We start from the raw sequence: 19,306 nt of genomic DNA on the forward strand, positions 1-19,306 counted from the left end.
AAGACTGCTTTAAGCATATGTCAAATATAGAACTTTTATTTTTTAATTTAGAAAAAGAAAAACTACACAAAGATCAAACTGTGGTAGCTTGCATTTAAGATAGTATAGTTAGGAGAGGGTGTGGGGGAGGATGGACTGGGAGTTTGGGATGAGCAGATGCAAACTAGTATATAGAGAATGGACAAACAACAAGGTCCTACTGTACAGCACAGGGAACTACAGTCAATATCCTGTGATAAACCACAATGGAAAAGAATATATAAAAAACGAATGTTTATATATGTACAACCGAACCCCTTTACTGTACGGCAGACATTAACGCAGCATTGTAAATCAACTGTACTTCAATTAAAAGAATTTTTTTAAATATATTGATGCGACAACAACAACACAAGGTAGGGTACTGCGAGCGTGTCCGTAAATCCAAGCAGTGTAGAGTACCTTAGCTTCATCTAGTATAAAGTGAAAACTGCTATAAGTTGACCAGTATGGATGCGTGTCAAACTATCTGGATAGCAAAGAAGAGAATGTATGTCTTTCTCAACATTTTCTAAAGGGACACACATTATTCTAAACTTTGCTGTCACACACCCCTATCCTACTGCTTTGATTCTGAGGTAGCACGTGCGGTGAAACCATATTTATAGCATACTTGCTTATATTCAGATTTATGTATTATAATTTATGTTTATGTATCAATTTACATTCCAGAGGATAAATGAGGATACCCCATCGGTTAAAAATTCACGCAATTGATTTTATTAGTATGCCTGTTAAAATGAGTATAGGAGACTGACTGAGTTCAAAGGTTGCACAAAAACTAAATACACATATAATTAATATTTACAAAGGCAGTTTGAATGAATGCTAGTATTTTAAAGTGTGATTTTATTAAACGGTGGCGCTATTTAACCAGACACTAACCTTCCTAAGTTTGAGCAGAGAAGAAAGAGCTCAAGAAGGAGGCACTTCAACTAAGAAGCAGCAATTGAACAAGATGTTCTAGAGTCTTCTCCCCAAGACTGACTTCTTCCTTGGGGTTCTCTTATTTTGATTCTCTTTTCATCACTACTTCTGAATACAAAGAAAACGCCCCTTTAAAAATCCAACTCATCACTTAAAATATAAAACGCCAATAACTGATTCCCAAAAATATACATGTGCATTTTTTAAAAGAGAACTTTCACTAAAAACTTAGCAACTTCACATTAACATGGAAAATACAGACTCATTAAAAACAGTCCAATTTCAAAATGGGCTTGTGTCATTAAGAAGTCTACAAAAGTAGTAAAGCATTTGGCGATTCCCAAATATCCTCAGTTTAAGACAAATACACTTGTCTGTGGAGGGCAGATGTACCTTGGGAGTACCTTTTCTTCAACAGACTCATTGGCTGCCATCTTATCTACCTGTCACCTGTGTTATGTTAAACTTAACACTCTATCGTCTGCCACCCAAGGGCAAAGTGCAAAATATGAAGCTCAGAGTCTCAGGTTTCCTGGAGGCCTCCAACTCAGTTTTGCTTTTCAATCTGAGGAGCAAGAGTGACTGGAGGGGTGATGGCTCATAAGAAATGAGTCTAGTGTTTTCCTTACTGGTTGTAGTAGTTGCCCTATTACCCCAAAGCATTCTGCTATGACTCACTGAATTTGTCCCATCCACTCCATCAGGGAATGATTAACAAAACCTACCCATTTCAATTGCAAAATCTTTGCCATACAATAACCATACCATGCAAATACTGTAAATCAAACACAGATACCATCACATAAAATTAAATGAAAGTTGAGGGAATTTTTGACTAACCAAACAAAATATTCAATTAACAAAATAGTTTTTTTAAAGGTCAACCAATATTTAGTTTCAACTGCTCCCTTTGGAAGAATGTGCCATATCTTGGTTTTGAGTGTGATCTTTTAGCTCTTTGACAATCCACGATTAAAAACACAGAAATCTCTAGGACATATCTGCAGCAGTCATATTAATTCCTGTATCAAAGGTATGCAGACTAAACTCTCTATTTATTCATCTCAACTTAAGGTTTTGAGAGAGTTCCTAAAAATACAAATCTATAATAATTTACTTAGGTAATTTTCATGTTAGAGTAAACATTAAAGATTTAGTATTAAATACTTAGTAACTTTATCCATTTGTCAGTACTATCAAAATCAAAAAAGAAATAAGAATAACTGTATAGCTATCAAAGTAGCTACAATTATATTTGGATATCTTCATTTGTAATCTTCTATCTGTAATGTTAGCTCTTAAAAGATATCATTAAACCTGTCAACAGACAAGAGTGGGAGAAAGGTGAACTATATGTGAAACTTTAAAAAATATTTGTATTTAAAATAATACTTACTCTTTTGCCTCCCTCTAAGAGGATATGTCCTGAGTTTTTCAATAATATCAACCACGATCAAGCAGGTCAGAACCAAAGAGACTGGCAGGTCAGGTAACGTATCCCGTAAGATACCAGTGGAACCATTAATATTCTTTTGAACCTGTTTTCAGAAGACCATTTAGAAGCATTAAATTTTTGTACTTTCTTTGTTCACAATTCTTTGAGGAGTTTGAAAGCAGTGCTAAATTAATCATACATACATTTACTAAAAGACTAGAAGCTTGGTTTTCAGCTTTTTAGGTGTTCAACCCCACAAGGTTTTGAACCATTTCTAAATATGTAATAAGGATTCATATCAATGGAAGAACTTTCAGTTAAAGACAAGCTTGGTAAATGTGCATAAAAAGCTAACAGTAGGCTCCTGGAATAGTGGAATGGGGAATCTCTCCCAACCCAACTGCTAAGCAGAGCCTCTGAGAGTCCTAGCTCAAAGAGCTAAGGGGGCAAACATTAGAGTGTTGGGTCTTCCAAGAAGAGAGATCTGGGTAAACCCAGCTCGGCTTTGGAGCACTTCCTTCATCTCTTTAAGGTATCTACAAAAAAGGCTATGGCAAACATCATGTTAATGGTGATATGTTAAGAGTTTTCCCTCTGAGATCAAGAATAAGACAAAGGTTACACCATGACCATTTCTATTCAACACTGTACTAGAGGTCCTAGCCAGCGTAATAATGCAAGAGAAAGAAATAAACAGTGTAAGTATTGGAAAGAAAAACAAACTGTCATTATTCATAGACTATATGATTATAAGTGGGGAAAATCTCCCCAAAATGGATAAATTATTCCTACATACCAAAAACAAGGAGTTAGAAAATAAGATTTTTAAAAATGATACAATTTGATACAACCTCAATCAAAATTCCAACTTTTCTGTAGAAAATGACAAGCTGATTCTAAAATGAATATGAGAATACCAAGTGCAAGCCATTCTAGAAGAAAAAGAAGATAGGAGTGTTTACTTTTCTGGATATAAAGAGCTATTATAAAGCTACAAGAATTAAGACAGTGTGGTGTTGGCACAGCAATAGAGAAGTAGGCAGTACAGAACAGAAAGCTCAGAATAGACCAGGTATACACACATCTGATTTATAACAAAGTCAGCACTGCAAATAAATGTGGCAAGGGCAGATATTTTAATAAATGGTACTCGGTTCATTAGATATTATTTGGGAAAAAACACTCAATTCCCTACTGTACAACATATACAAAAATAAGTTCCAGGTGGATTGTGAATCTAAAAGAGAATGGCAAAATAATATAGCCTCCAAAATATAATATAGGAGAGTATCTTCAGGACCTCAAAGGTTCAGATTCACAATATGACAAAATCGCCTCAAACAAGTAACCAAAAGAACTATCCATAAAGAAAAGAAATTGATGCATTGGACTCTTTTAAAATTAAGAGCTTCTCTCGATCAAAAGATACCATTAAGAGTACGAAGTCACAGAGTGAGAAGGTATTTGCAATACATATAATCAAAAAAGGGCTTGAGGGCCTCCCTGGTGGCGCAGTGGTTGAGAGTCCGCCTGCCGATGCAGGGGATACGGGTTCGTGCCCCGGTCTGGGAGGATCCCATATGCCGCGGAGCGGCTGGGCCCGTGAGCCATGGCCGCTGGGCCTGCGCGTCCGGAGCCTGTGCTCCGCAACGGGAGAGGCCACAACAGTGAGAGGCCCGCATACCGCAAAAAGAAAAAAAAAAAAAAAAAAAAAGGGCTTGAAATCTGAATATACAAATAATTCTTCCAAATCAAGTTTTAAAGATAAGCAAGACATTAGGAAAAAATGGGCAAGATGAAAAATATGCTCAATCTCATTAATTACTGGGGAAATGCAATTGAAAACTACAATGAAATTCAAGAATATACTCACCAGAATGGTTAAAATAAAAAGACTTAAAGTACAAGTGCTGCTGAGGATGAGGAACACCAAGACTGCTCATTCTCTGCTAGTGGAAGTCTAAATTAGTATACTCTCTTTGAAGAACTGACATTGTCAGTTACAACTGAGTACTTGAACATCTTGTGACCCATCAGTTCTACTCCTACACATTTAACCAACTGAAATGCTTGCACATGGGTACCAAGAGACATGTTCAAGGATATTCACAGCAGCAAAAACTGGAAACTGAAATGGCCATTAAGAGCAGAAATGATGATGTATACATATAGCTGATTCACTTTGCTGGACAGTAGAAACTAACACAACATTGTAAAGAAACTATACTCCAATAAAAATTAATTTAAAAAAAACAAAAACAAAAACAAAATTTTAACCGCTCTTGTGGGTATGTAGTAGTATCACATTGTGATTTGGCTTACATTTTTCTGATGACCAATAATGTTCAGCATATTTTTAGGTGCTTGTTTGCTATTTGTAGATCTTCTTTGTGAAATGTCTATTAAAATATTTTGCCCATTTAAAAAAAAGAGTAGAACTGATGAATAAAGTGTGATATATTCATAAAATGATAAATATCATAAAGAATTCATAAAATACTTTATGATAAATTCATAAAATGAAATGAAATATAGGAATGAAAATGAATGAACTACAGCTAACCAGAAAAAATGAATGAATCATACTTTTGAATAAAAGGAGCCAGATACAAATTAGATAGATAGGTAGATAGATAATAGATAATTTGATTTCCCTTTATAAAACTTTCAAAAACAGATAAACTAACCTGTGGTACCTGTGGTATTAGGAGTTAAGATAGAAGTTACCTTTGGGATGGAGGAAAGGTAGTCATTGGAAGTGGCTTTTAGGGCATTGACAAAGTTTTATTTTTTGACCTGAGTAGTGTTTCCATGGGAGTTTGCTTTGTGGTATTCCATTAACACTGTGTATTTATGTTGTGTAAACTTTTCTGTTTGTGTGTTAGACTTCAGTGAAAAATAAGAAAAAAGGAAAGAAAAATATCCCACAGTGGGTGAGACATAATGGGAAAGAACCCCAAAAAGGGCAATTAAACTGTAGATAGAGCATCATCTGTGATAGTGGTGTTCCTTGAAAGTGTTTTTTTTTTTTTTGCGGTACGTGGGCCTCTCACTGCCGTGGCCTTCCCCGCCGCGGAGCACAGGCTCCGGACGCGCAGGCCCAGCGGCCATGGCCCACGGGCCCAGCCACTCCGCGGCATGTGGGATCCTCCCGGACCGGGGCACAAACCCGTGTCCCCCGCATCGGCAGGCGGACTTCTCAACCACTGCGCCACCAGGGAAGCCCGCTTGAAAGTGTTGTGCACTGAATTTTCAAAGCTCTTGGGAACCTCCCAAGTGCTTTACAAGGTCTTTGGGGAGGAAGGAGAAAATGATAAATCTAGATTAAAATACTTGTGTGTTGCAACTTGATGCAAAGTTCATCTGTATGGCCTTCTGAGGTTATTCTGTGTGTTCGTGTATTGTCCTAATGCTACATGTAGGACATCTCCCAACAGTCATGTAATTTCTAATGATGTCATCCACTACCTGGTACTCACCTCTCTCACAGAACTGATCATACCTATTCTAACTGCCTGTTTATTTTTCTCTCTACTGTCAATAAAAAATTACTGAAGGCCAGAGACTGTCAAATTTTCTACGTGCTCTATCCTCAGTTTCTAACACAGTACCTGGCATGTAGTAAGCACTTAATGACTACCTGCTCAGCATGTAAGTGAAAATCTTAAGTAAATAAATAAATAAATAAAATTACATCTTTCACAGCACCTTGAAAATTAATAAGATTAGCAGGGCATTCTGCTTTGAACTCTCTGGGTAATAGAGCCCTCACAGGCTGAAAGTTCTCCCTATAGTATTCCTGCCCTGCAGATGTCCATTCATCAGAGTCCCTTTGTAGCTGCATTTATTGAAACATAAAGTCAAATTTATTTTCAAATAAACATCGTGTACAAATTATTTGTCAATGGAATCTTATCAAAGCTTTAGCATGTGAGTGGTTGTTCCCTTGGATATTGATTGGATATTCCATTTAGAACCGAGGACACTCATGAAAAACATCAGGTTAGAAGAAACACATGTGGATCTACTCTCAAATTCCTTGCTTTTTTTTTTTTTATTATTTTCAAATAACTTTCCTTTCTCACACATACAAACACAGAAGCAATTTTTCTAATTGGCTGCTATACTTTCCTCCACAATCACAGAGGTAACAATGATCTTAGGACCTTAAATATATATATTGCAACTTAGAATAAGACCGGAGATAATAAACTTCAAGAAATTTGTTTGGGCACACCACTCTATGAAATTTTAATAACAGGGGACATTTTAAAAACTCAAAATCTTGCAGGACAAGAAATCAAAATTCCATACCTCGGTCACTGCTATAGAAAAGCTGAAGCTGGGAAGCGTGGTGAGGACTACACACATCAACATAACAGGTCTCCTAGCAAAGGAGAAAAAATAAGCAAAAGCAATAATGTACAAGGTCAACAGTTCCTGTTACATTTTGCCAATTTTGCAGTTCCTGTTCCATTCATCTATAGTTTTTCTAAGAAGCTACTACTTCCCTATTTCCATTTCCCAAATGTTTGAGTATGGCAAAGGGGAACACACACAAAAGCCAGAATGCTTTTCTAGAACAAAGGGGTGAGAGGTTTCCAAATAATTAGCAAACCATCGACTGCTAAAAGCATCACAGTACAAGACAAATGACATTCAATATTTTCAAAATTCATTCATCAGAATCCTGTCCAAGAGTTCAGGGTCTGGCGACCGACTGAAAAAAAGAACAGCATGACCTTCTCAAGTGATACTATACCCCATGTTGTAAAATTGATTTTTCAAAAAATATATTTAGAAACAATATACTATTAGATAGTTAAAGACGACCTGGATTTTTTTACTTGAACCACCCCCCCAAAAAAATCATATAGACATAAAAATCACATAGTTTTTAAATTTGTTTTTGGACCACTTTTTAAGCCTTGCATGATCAAGCAATCAAATAGCTATTGAGATATAATATATAATAGTCTATCACGACAGAGAGAATTAAAATGTATATTTAACATAACTAAAATATACTCAGAGGTTTTCTACAGTGAAATATTTACCCCCTCTTTCCTTAGTTAAATACGTATTATACGAATTACATATATAGGATAGTATGTGTTTAAGTTCAAAAAGTATTGTTGGAGTCTTACAAATGACTAAGAATTCTTCTGGGTCCCACCATTTCACCCTACCCCAGTCCCATCCTAGATGTTCTAGGTATAGACATAAGATAGGGCATTGGATAGCCCATGTCTCATAGCCAGACTCAGTACAACCTGCTAAAACCAGAGTTAAGATAGAATTTTAAATTGGTAGCTTTGCCTCCTTCTCTGAGCCCAGATCCAGATTCCTGCAGCACTCAGCTCTCTGAGGCTAGCTGGGGCATTCACAGAGTCCTCTTCTCAGCGTGACCTCTAAAAAATAAAGAGTGCCCCAGGGATTATTCCTGCACCCCTTATTTATCTATATTATCTCCCTTGATGATCTCAGCCAATCCCATCGCTTTAAACACCACCCACTTGCCCATGACTCACAAATAGATTATAGTATATATACACTGGCCTTTATCCTGAGCTCTGGACTTGGACACCCAACTATCTATTCGTCACCTCCACTCAGATGTCTAATAGGCAACTCAGACTTAACATGCCTGAACAATAACCCATACCCATTCCAATCATCATCAAATGCCGCCTGATGATTTAATGCCAAAATGTAATTTGAATCAACCTCTGCTAACACCGTGGTTCTCTCACTATCATGTCTCATCTGCAGTGTTTCGTAACCAGTTTCCTGTTAGTGTCCCTCTTCTTGCCTAGCAATATTTTCTCCATAGAGCAAACGCCTGATTTTTCAAATGTAAAACACCTTTTGTTACTGCCCTGCTCAAAAATCACCAAAGCTGGGAGGAGTGGGGAATGGGGAGTTACTGTTTAATGGCTACAGAGGTTGTTTTGCCAGATGAAGAGGGTTCTGTGGATGGATGGTGGCGATGGTAGCACACCAATGTGCGTGTACTTAATGCCAATGAGCTGTGCACTTAAAAATGGTTAAGATGGTAAATTTTATGCTAGGTATATTTTACCACAAAATACACTCATTTGTATATTTTAGGGATTTTAAAAATATTTTCAATGTATGACTAATGTAATTAGAATAAAATTGAAACCTATCACTGTTGCCTAAGTGTTCTACGTGATGTGGTTTCTCTTCCTTCTCCTACTCTCTTCACTTAGAATGACCTGCCTCTTCCCCACCATCCACTTAATCCTGCCGTACTAGCACTCTGGTTATTCTGTGATCACACCAAGCTTGCCCCACCTTCGAGGCTTACACTGGCTCTTCCTTTTTGCCAGGGTGTCTCTAGATCGTAGACCTAAATCTAGATCATAGATCTTCCATGTCTGGCTCCTGTGTGCCTATCCCCAAGGTAAGTTCCATGGGACTATGTACCTTATCTGAACTGTTCATTACTTTAGCTCCAGCATTTAGAACAATGTTTCTAAATCTTTTTTTTGTACAATAAACTTCCTGGGAATCTGCTAAATCCTATGGATCCTTCTCAGAATAGAATTTTTTTTTTTTTTTTTTGTGCGGTACGCGGGCCTCTCACTGTCATGGCCTCTCCCGTTGTGGAGCACAGGCTCCAGACGCACAGGCCCAGCGGCCATGGCTCATGGGCCCAGCCGCTCCGCGGCATGTGGGATCCTCCCGGACCAGGGCACGAACCCATGTCCCCTGCATCGGCAGGCGGACTCCCAACCACTGCGCCACCAGGGAAGCCCAGAATAGAATTTTTAAATGCATAAAATACATAGACTACAAAACAAAGCAATTATATTGAAATACAGTTATCCACATTCTTTTAAAATTTTGATTTAGTAATATATACACTTATCTAAGAATACAGTGTCTTCTTATTTTCTTTGGAGCATTCAAGATCTAGTGGAAACTGTAGTCTCTCATAATTTCAAGGTAGTGAAGATCATAAACCGTAATGTGAAGTATCCGCAACAATTGTAATGTGATATGAAAAAAAAATCTATGTAATAAAATTATAGGTCCTGCTAATACTACTGTGGTTTGTTACCAACATTCATAATGGAAAGAAAGGCCATCTTTCAATCAGAGGTTATCGAAAATAGAGATGTAACTTGTTTCTCATCCAAGTTCAAGAACCCCATAACCCTGGAGAATGTCTGGCACAGAGTAGGAATTCAATAAATGCTAAATGAATGAACAGAATAGTTAATAAGTGAATACTAATCCAAATCTGTGTTTTATTTAAGCAGAAATAATGATAACCTGTATTTGAAAATCTTGACTTACTGCTAACATATGCTTCTAATTTATTAATGAGTGGTATGGGTTGAATTGTGTCCTCCCTAAAAGACATGCTGAAGTTCCAACCCCCAGGACCTTATTTGGAAATAGGGTCTTTACAGAGGTAATAAGTTAGAATGAGGTCATTAGGGCAGGCCCCCATCCAATAAGACCAGTGGCCTTATATAAAAGGAAATTTGGAGACAGATATGTACAGAAGGAAGATTACATGAAGAAACACAGGAAGACACCATGTGAAGATGAAGACAGAAATCAGGGTGATGCATCTACAAGCCAAGGAATGCCGAAGATTGCCAGCAGACCATCAGAAGCTAGAAGAGAGACTTCCCTGGTGGCACAGTGGATAAGAATCCGCCTGCCAATGCAGGAGACACGTATTCAATCCCTGGTCCAGGAATATCCCACATGCTGTGGAGCAACTAAGCCTGTGCGCCACAACTACTGAGCCTGCATGCTGCAACTACTGAAGCCCACGTGCCTAGAGCCCATGCTCCGCAGCAAGAGAAGCCACCACAGTGAGAAACCTGTGCACTGCAATGAAGAGTAGCCCCCTCTTGCCACAACTAGGGAAAGCCCGCACACAGCAGCAAAGACCCAACACAGCCCAAAATAAAATTTTTTTTAAATGTTAAAAAAAAAAAAAAATGAGAAGCTAGAAGAGAGGCTTGGACTGGATTCTCCCTCATAGCCCTCAGAAGGAACCAAGCCTTCCAACACTTTAATCTCGAACTTCTAGCTTCCAGAACTGTGACACAATAAATTTCTGTTGTTTAAACCACCCAGTTAGAAGTACTTCGTTATGGCAGTCTTAGGAAACTAACACAGATTTTGATATAGGGAAGTGAGATACTGCTGTAACAAATACCCAAAATGTGGAAGTGGCTTTGGAATTGGGTAATGGATAATCTGGAAGAGTCTGAAGATGCACGATAGAAAAAGGCTAGATTACCCAGAAGAGACTGTTACTGGAAATATGGAAGTTAAAGGAGATTCTGAGGAGAGCTCAGAAAGAGGAGAGCTGTGCAGAAAGCCTCTACCATTCTAGAGAATACTTATATTATTATGAACAGAATGTTACTAAAAATATGAATATTAAAAGTCCTTTTGGGGCTTCCCTGGTGGCGCAGTGGTTGAGAGTCTGCCTGCCAATGCAGGGGACACGGGTTCGTGCCCCGGTCCGGGAAGATCCCACATGCCACAGAGCGGCTGGGCCCATGAGCCATGGCCGCTGAGCCTGCGCGTCCAGAGCCTGTGCTCTGCAACGGGAGAGGCCACAACAGTGAGAGGCCCGTGTACTGCAAAAAAAAAAAAAAAAAAAAAGTCCTTTTGATGAGGTCTCTGACAGAAATGAAGACTGTGATACTGGAAACTGGAGGAGCGGTGATCCTTTTTAGACAGTGACAGAGAACTTGGCTGAAATGTGTTCTGTTGAGTAGAAAGGAGAACTTGTAAGCAATGAGCTCCGACACTTAGCTCGGGATTTCTAAGCAAAGTGTTGAAGGCATTGCCTGGTTTCTCCTTGTTGACTAGAGTAAAACGCAAGAGGAGAGAGATAAATTGAAGAAGGAATTGTTAAACAAAAAAAAGCCCAATCTTGAAGATTCAGAAAATTCTCACCCTATCCATATTGCAAAAGATACAAAAAATGAGAAAGCATGTTCTGGAGAGAACAGTAAGGGTGTGGCTTGTGAATCCAATCAACCGTCTCAGCAGAAACCCTGACAGCTTGAACTGAAGGGGGAAAGAGATGGGACAAAATGAAGAAAGGCTGTGAGACTTCTGGGTACGATCGGCAGGAAACAGGCTAAAACAGAGCTATATGGCTGCAAATATGTACTATCCTTCAAGAAAAGGGAAGAATGACTCTGACGATGCTTCAGAGGCCAGGGAAGCTGCTGCTGCCACCACAGGCCCAGGGGTTCCCTCCTCAGATCCAGAGAGCAGGGCTGCTGCCCAAGGCCAAGAAGGTGGAGCCACCACCCTGATGAGCCCAGGGGACAGAGTGTCCAGACACAGAGGTTTATTGTCAAGCCTTAAAACTTAGAACTGTTGGCTAAAACCAATATACAGGCAGACCTTGTTTTGCCACGTTTCGCGTTATTGTGCTTTGTAATAAATTGAAGGTGTGTGGTATCAATGAGACCACACTCAGACATTAACAAGCCAACCAGCATCCCAAGGAGGCATCCCAAAGAGTAAAAGGTTCAGAAATCATAAGACAAGAAATACTGATGGAGCCTGGACACTGGAGAGGAGAAGATGTCAGTGAGCTCAGAGAAGAGGTCACCCCTAGAAACACAACGTGGGGAGTCATCATTGTACAAGTGACAGTTTATGAGAGCCGATGAGAGTGCTCGAAAAGCAATAAAAAGGGGGTATATGTATACGTATAGCTGATTCACTTTGCTGTGCGCCTGAAACTAACACAACACCGTGCATCAACTAGACTCCCAGAAAATTTTTTTAGAAGAGAAAGAAATGTGCTCATGCTACTGAGAGTGACCATTATATGGGGCTAGTTAATTGCCTGTAGCCATGCTAGTAATTTCATAACAAGGACAGTACTCTGAAATTGGTGACTGTTGAATCACTGAAAATTGATTGACTGATTGATGAAGCCAAATTTTTCTATGCAAGTTGAAGTATGCAACTTCCGAATTAAAATGCTTGACACATCTTGGCGGGGTGAGGGGCAGGGGGTTGGGGGGGTGATGAACTGGGAGAATTCGATTGACATATATACACGAATATGTATAAAATAGATAACTAATAAGAACCTGCTGTATAGCACAGGGAACTCCACTTTGCTGTACAGTAGAAACTAACACAACATTGTAAAACAACTATACCCCAATTAAAAAAAAAATCAAAAAAATATTCAAAAAAATAAATAAAATACTTGATGCGTCTTATAAAAAGAAAAAAGCAATAAAAAGGGGAAATCAGGGGCAATGGGTAGAGCTCCCGGCCATGGCCAAATTCACTGGCATATAAAGGGGGTCAGAGGATGTGACATGTACAAGGAAGACTGGAAGGAAGCGACAAGGTGGCAGAGTTTATTTCAATACAAGGAAATAAGGAAGGCTCTTCTCCTAATTAGAGACACAAAAAGTCGTAAATTCCCTTTAAACTCAGAGGCAGACGGTCTTGTGAGAAATAGTGCCCTAGATGAACGCTAAGGTGCCTTCCAGCTTCAGAATGATGCCAACACTGAATTCTACAAGCAAGGGGAAGCGTAGAGTTTTAAAGGTGGAACTGACATGCAGACACCATTTTTCAAGAAGATTATGACTCTGTCAACAGGACTGGGAGGGAATGAGGGGGACAGAGAGGCCAAAGGCAAGGACAGCAGCTGGTGAAGGCTGCCAGAGCCACAGAAGGTTAATAAAATGGTCTTCATGCCTCCTTTGAACACAAGCGACCAGAACAAGGGATCTGACGCTGGACCTGAATAGGTGAAAAGTTGGGGAACTATGCCAGAACCTCAAGGGCACACCTCCAGGTGGCCCTGAAAATCAGCGCCTGACTGGGGAGAGGAAAACAGCCACGGAGAGCAAAGGTCCTGAATGAAAGAGAAAGAGATGAAAGAGAAAGAACTCATGGAATCTGGCGACATTGCATATGCAGCAGAGAAAAGCAAAAGTGAATCCACTCACGCCGCTTTACTGGAGATTGTGGGACAAGCAGAGAAAGCCTGTAATCAAGGAGGAGAAAATGATCAGTCCTGAGTGTTTCAGAAGATGACAGACAGACTGAAAGAAAGGGGATGCTCTGGGAAGAGGTAACTGTTAAGCACCAGGGTTTAGTTCGTGGTCACTCACCGATGACCTTCTCAGAGGTGCTGAAAAGAGCGAGCGCTCCCTCCTCGGGTTAGCCTGTCACCCATGCGTGTCGCTGTGGACCATTTCGGGGCTCAGACCCCAGACACCCTGGGGTTGGTCTTGGCTCCCTACTCACTGGCTGGGTGGTCTTTTAACCTGTGTGCCCCAATTTCCTCACTTGTTAAATGGGCATGGACGCTTTCTTCAAACAGCTTAGAGAATTAACTAAAGTAATACAGGCACTGTGCTTACAACGCTCCTCGGTGCACAGTAATTGTTCAGTCGCCCTCTGCTCTTCTTTTACTAAGATGACAGCTATAACTATCGCTGTTGCCACCACCACTGCCGCCTGAAACAAATCAACAGCAAACCTGGGGCATATGTTAAGGATGTAAACAAGGGAAAATGTTCCAAAATGTTGGAGTCTTTCTAACTTAGCACTGTCCAGGATAGCCCTGACTTCCACAGCAGTCTGGGAATTCCCCAAAGTCCTCCAGGATTATTTTGCCCCAAGGTACCCTGTCTGAGGAGATCTGCTTCAGTTTCCGGCTAGTTTGTCAATGTTTTCACCTATTCACTGGTATCCCAGGCAAAGATTCCTCTTATTTACTGGGATATAAAATTTGGTGTGGATATAAATAGCTTTTCTTCGTTCCTCAAACCAGCTCCCTAGTCTTTTTATAAATTATGACAGGCAATCCTAAAAAGGAACAATCATTCCAAAAGAATGAGGAAGTGTTTAACAGGAATAAAGGAAAGAACACGGGATAAAAGTTCAGACTACTTTTGGTTTAGTGTGTGTCTTAAGCTCTCTGACATTGTTCCCTGCCTTATAAAATGGCAATTATATCCATTCCCTCAACTTTACAACACAGGCGTGCAGGTCAAGCGAGAAAATGAAAAATAAAACACACACTGTAGAGGACAGACTTGTGGTTGCCGAGGGGGAGACAGGGGAGGGTAAGGGATGGACTGGGAGTTTGGGATGAGCAGATGCAAACTATCACATACAGAATGGACAAACAATGAGGTCCTACTGTATAGCACAGGGAACTATATTCAGTATCCTGAGATAAACCATAATGGAAAAGAATATTTTAAAATGTATAGATATGTATAACTCAATCACTTTGCCATGTGGCAGAAAATAAGACACATGATAAATCAACTATACTTCAATTTAAAAAAAATTAAAAAATAAAAGCATGTTATATATATATGCAAAATAGTTTGTAAGATATTCATGATACCACTTTATTGACCCTCATTACACTCAAAGGATAAAAGAGACCTACAAGATTCTCCAGATACGCAGAGTATCACTTATAACATAGAATTTTCTTCAGTTTTATCACTTTTATCATCACTTCTACTGCTTCTCAGAGTCATTCTGAGGATTACCCCAGATCATGTTTTCAATGGAAACATGATTCAGTCTGAGGTCACAACACTAATATTCACTGGGTCCTTACTACGTGCCAGGCACTGTGCTCGGAACTTTACATGCATAATCTTATTCAGTTTCTTAAAACAACTTAATAAAGAAACTAGGTCGTCCCTGTTCTGCTCATGAGAAAACTAAAATTTAAAGAATTTAAAGAACTCACACACCGCCTCCCAATCAGGGTCAATGCTGGGATTTGAACTCAGGTCTGCAACTCTCAGCCATATTGTCAGGGCTTCACTAGCTGGCTGACTCACTCTCTCCTGAATACCAGCCTCACAGGGCCCATGACACCAACGTGGACATACAGAGAGGTTCTCAAATAGGCCCATCAACAGTGTATCTGTGAATGCTAAGAATCTATGAAATCTCACATACACAACTATTTATCTAAGTATTCTTCAAAAATAATTCATACTTTCAATCCCTACTTTCTATAGTAGCCATAATGTTTGCATCATCTTCATCTAGGAATCAGGCTGTATGACACATGCACGGTATGTTACCACATATATTAAAATATCCTATACACGTTTTTGGGACTCATATATAACAACCAAATATACATCTTTAGGGGAAATGTATCCTAATGACACTAGAAGAATTGCATTTTTCTTGAATCACACTTTGCATTCAAAGTCAGAAAAAATATAGGAGAAGTTGCATAAGTTAGAAGAAACAGCACACAATAAGATCAGTCTGGGCTCACCAATCCCAGCTCCACCAGTTATAAGCTTTATCACCAGACAAAGTTAATCACATGTTCAAGTTTCCACCTCTTCATCTATAAAACAAGAATACTAGTGCATACCTACTAGGTTGTCATAAAGTTTAAGTTTAACAGTACGGAATGTGTAAGGCTCCTAGACTAGTACTCAGTAACAATTTCTTCTTTTCTAGGCCAGTAAGAGATAATAAGGGCTCATAAAAGAGGTCATGAGGGAACAGTTTCACAGTTTCACTGAAATCATAGATAAACTGTCCTCTATCTAAAACTATTTAGAACACTTATGGCCGGCCACACCCACAAATAGAAACAAAAGACTGGAAAAGTATTTCCCAAAAGAAATCACTGGAAGATGTAATTGTGACAGCCGAAGACAACTTATAGCACAAGAGGAGTAGCTGGACCAGATGTACAGACATAAACAGCAAACAAACACAAACACAAACACTAGCGGGTAGAAATGAAAGACTACTCTCTTCCTTACTTTCAATTGCCCCCAGAGACTGGGACCTCATCCTTCAAAGAAGCAGTTTCAGGTAGTGGTTAGAAGTACCAATTACAGAACCAGATGGACCTAGGTCCAAAGTATAGTCCTTTCACTCACTTGTCAAGTGACCGGGTAAGTTTCTCAACCTCTCTAATCATCAGTTTCATCTTGGGAAAAATAATGATAAGCTCATAAAAAATATATACTTCCCAAGGTGGTACGGGATGAAATGAAATTCATACATCAACTTTAGAGTACATAATAAGTGATCAGTAAAGAAGCAATTATAGCTTAATTACAGTAACAATAATAGTATATTAATAACAGTAAGCAACATGGGAAGGCTTGCTGCCTCAATGATATTCAGACCTAAGGTCCTAGGGATTGAGCCAATGTGAAAAAAACTCAAAAAGCACCTTCCTGGGCATGACCAGCTTGCCACTGGTTTACTCCTGTACTCACTTACACATTCCCCAGCCTGGCCAGGAGTCTTCAACAGTCGAAGCCACTCCTAGCGGGTGTGAGGGGTGGAGGACCCAGCTCAGCTTCAGACCCACCCCTTAGTTGATGCCGAGGATTTGGGTCAAGTGTTGGAAAACACCTAAACCCCACTGATGCCAACTACATGATTTATTTTCGGAAGCCTCACAGGAGCTCTGCCCTCGGGGGGAGAAAGTCCCCTGGTGAGATTGGGGGTGACACCCAGTGTCAGCACCTAAAGAGCCCTTCCTGCGCCCCACGCTTCATGCCTCCCCTGACACACCCTCGCAACAGGATTTCTCGCTATACTGCTGTGTCTATTACTTTTACATTTTTGCCTTTGCTTGGGTTAAAATTCCCGACTCCTTGCTTTTCAAATGTGTTCTATGTTGTCCAATTTTTTTTTTCTTGGCCACACCATGTGCCTTGCGGAATTTTAGTTCCCTGACCAGGGATCAAACCCAGGCCCCCTGCAGTGGAAGCACAGAGTCCTAACCATGGAATCACCAGGGAAGTCCCTTTAAAAGATCAGTATGGGGACTTCCCTGGTGGCGCAGTGGTTAAGAATCCTCCTGCCAATGCAGGGGACATGGGTTTGAGCCCTGGTCCGGGAAGATCCCACATGCCGCGGAGCAACTAAGCCTGTGTGCCACAACTACTGAGCCTGAGCTCTAGAGCCCGCGAGCCACAACTACTGAGCCCACGTGCCACAACTACTGAAGCCCATGCACCTAGAGCCCGTGCTCCGCAACAAGAGAAGCCACCGCAATGAGAAGCCCGCGCACCGCAACGAAGAGTAGCCCCCCGCTCACTGCAACTAGAGAAAGCCCGCACGCAGCAACGAAGACCCAATGCAGTAAAAAAAAAAAAAAAAAAAATCAGTATGAAAGAAAAATTTAACTTATCAAAGAAAACAAAGAAATCCCAGATGACAAGAACCAGATCTGAAGATTTAAAAGGAAAAATATATGAGGATCAGAAATTATATGTTCTCGTTACCTTTACATGGATCAATACAGTCATTAGTTAAGCTGAGTTCAAGCCATATTAAACCTTGATTTATTTATAATATTTCTGTGTTATTATTTGAATTACTTACCCCTCCCCTCACCAAGGTAATAGAATTTACCAACATAGCAAAGTATTATTGTTTTTAAATCTAAGTAAAGGAACCAATTTGCTTAAAAATCTCAGTTGGTTAATGCTCAAAGGATGCCTTATAGCTACAAAATAATGCAATGTAAACATTTTAACATAGACATTACTTTCAGTTTTACACAAAAGAAAAAATTCTATATTAGAACCTTACAATTATGATTTCTGTAAATTAACTGTGAAAACTGTGCAGTTCAGTGTACAGAGGAATTAGTACAACAATTACTACTCAGAGTATCAGAGATTCATGCTAACTCTTAGGAACACGTCAGTAAAAAATGACCCGATAAAAAATATGGAAGATACCATAATAGGAACACATTTATATAAACAGTGATTATTACCTCTCCTTAATCTCACATTATGTACCTGTGTGCTACACTAACATCCTTACCCAGAGTACCTGAGAAAATCTCTTTGAAAGCATCCCAGGGGTTCCCTGCTAAAGAATTCTTTTACTTACCATCCTTTGATTTTTTGGTAAAGATGACGTTTCCTGTACAAGAGAACTTTCACGGGAACCCAAATCAAAAGAGTCACTGAAGATACGTAGGCGATCGAACAGGAAACAATCAGCCAATAATGCGTTTTGTCAGGTGTACTCCTTGTGCTTTGATAGGCATCAGCAAACTGTTCCATTATCACCAGCGTGGGGACAGTGAAAGCAGCAAGCTCAAGCAGCTCAAAAAACAGCAGCTTCATCAGTCTTCCCGAAGCCATCCTGGAAGGGCAAGCACCTGGGGACCAGATGCTCCCACTCTGACCCAGAGCGGCATATGGACACACAGACACTGAACTGGGATCAAGTTCCTTGTACTCGAATCACTAACCAGTGACTTTTTATTCTTTTATTGACCCTCATTTGGTTCAATGATCTTCCAACTTAACAACCGAGGTCTCTTAAAGAAACAGAGGAGTTGTGGAAATGATCACTTAATGTGTTTGCACATCGGTTACTAGAAGTCAAATGGATTTCAGAATATGCTTTGGAGCATCGGTAAAAGCGGGGTCTTTTAATGTAGTCTTTACTGTGAATTTGAGCACAAAAAAAACATTTATGTAATATTTAACACTTGTTAAGTAGAACCATTGCAATAATACAATTTTAGAGTTAAAGGGGAAGAAGAGACATAATCCAATCCCCTATTTTTATATCTAAGCAAATTCAGGCAAAGAGAAATACCCAAAATCTGAGTCTTCATCTAGGAGAATGACCCCTCATTTTTCTTCCAAGTGCTTGAAAAGGGAGTTTGGATTCACTTTGCCAGTCTCCTAACCAGACTTCTTCCTGGTACTTGAAATATTTATTTGTTCTTGCACATTAATTGCTATGCAACACAGACCAGCCTTATTTTTATTTTGCAGGTCAGGAAGCTAACACGGCAATACGAGGAACTGGTTATCAGGATCAACACATGCAGAGTTATCTACCTCTAGTCCAAAAGCATAT

The 19,306-nt window shown here is 39.7% G+C and overlaps 1 protein-coding gene across 1 annotated transcript in view; it reads right to left on the reverse strand.

Annotated features, from left to right (window-relative positions):
* The window catches only part of TMEM236 (transmembrane protein 236), a gene marked incomplete at its 5' end in the record, with an annotated part of 40,179 nt that extends 21,603 nt beyond the window's left edge, over window positions 1-18,576 (reverse strand). The window contains 3 exons of the mRNA XM_082618280.1: window positions 2,363-2,504; window positions 6,716-6,788; window positions 18,320-18,576. Coding sequence (XP_082474406.1) covers window positions 2,363-2,504; window positions 6,716-6,788; window positions 18,320-18,576 — 472 coding nt within the window. The remainder of the gene's footprint in view (window positions 1-2,362; window positions 2,505-6,715; window positions 6,789-18,319) is intronic.
* Window positions 18,577-19,306: the final 730 nt, after the last annotated feature.

The sequence above is a fragment of the Mesoplodon mirus genome (assembly GCF_964341445.2).
Source record: "Mesoplodon mirus genome assembly, chromosome: 4".
Taxonomy (NCBI): domain Eukaryota; kingdom Metazoa; phylum Chordata; class Mammalia; order Artiodactyla; family Ziphiidae; genus Mesoplodon; species Mesoplodon mirus.